This window comes from Trypanosoma grayi, assembly GCF_000691245.1.
Source record: "Trypanosoma grayi strain ANR4 Tgr_2328_V1, whole genome shotgun sequence".
Lineage (NCBI taxonomy): Eukaryota > Euglenozoa > Kinetoplastea > Trypanosomatida > Trypanosomatidae > Trypanosoma > Trypanosoma grayi.
The window spans coordinates 1-875 of record NW_008827946.1 but is presented as its reverse complement, the minus strand read 5'-3'; the positions used below and the strand labels follow the sequence as shown (position 1 = coordinate 875).

The following is an 875-nucleotide window of genomic DNA, read 5'->3' as shown; positions in this document are numbered from 1 at the left end:
CACACACACACACACACGCCTCCCACCCGCTGAGCAAAGTGTGGAAGGGGGGCGGGCATATGCTTCGGTTAAGTCGGAAACGCTAAATGGAAGGACAAAGCGGCGGAGGATGAGAAAGATAGTCTGTGTCTGAGTCTCTGTGCCTCTCTGTGAGAGCGAGAGAAGAGAAAAGCGAGGGACCACGCCTGTGATGTTTCGCGCGTTGTTGCTGATGTTTGATCCGCGTTTTTTCTTCTTTCCCCTCCATCCTTTCGTTGCTTACTCACCCACACGCGCATACATTGGTGTCTAGGCTCAGCTTCGCTTAAGAGAAGTTATTCGTCTTTGTTGTGGTTACTTTCACCAGACAGGCACGTGGAGATGTCCTTCCAGGAGGTCGGCAGTGGTTTTGTGCGGCAGTACTACGAGTTGTTCGCCAAGAGCCGTGGGCAGCTCGCCGGAGTGTACCGCCCCAACTCACTCATGACGTGGGTGGGCGAGCAGATTCAAGGCGACGCGAACATCATGGCCCGCTTCGCCGGTCTCGGCTTCAACGAGGCGCAGTTCAAGCCGGAAGACATCGACTGCCACCCGTCGCTGAGCGGGGGCGTTCTTGTCGTGGTGAACGGCGAAGTGCTGCTGAAGGATGAGCGGCACCCGCTGAAGTTCAACGACGTCTTCCACCTCGCGCAGGAAAACGGCCAGTGGTACGTCTCCAACCAGATCTTCCGTATAGTCGGCGGTGGTGGCCAGTAATGCGCGAGGGCGAAAAGGAAGGGGGGCGGCAGCCGTGGAGAAAAGAAAAAGGGAAGATGGAAAGAGAAGGAGGAATGAAAAGGGGAAAAAAGAACGTTGCGAGGTAACAAAACAAACACAGACCAAACCAAAAGGAAACG

The 875-nt window shown here is 55.3% G+C and overlaps 1 protein-coding gene across 1 annotated transcript; it reads left to right on the top strand.

Annotated features, from left to right (window-relative positions):
* Nucleotides 1-360: 360 nt before the first annotated feature.
* On the top strand, nucleotides 361-735 carry DQ04_23281000 (nuclear transport factor 2; the record flags this gene model as incomplete). The annotated part of the gene is made up of 1 exon (XM_009318153.1): nucleotides 361-735. One exon carries the CDS (start codon nucleotides 361-363, stop codon nucleotides 733-735), a length of 375 nt encoding a protein of 124 aa, XP_009316428.1.
* Between the last annotated feature and the right edge of the window lie 140 nt (nucleotides 736-875).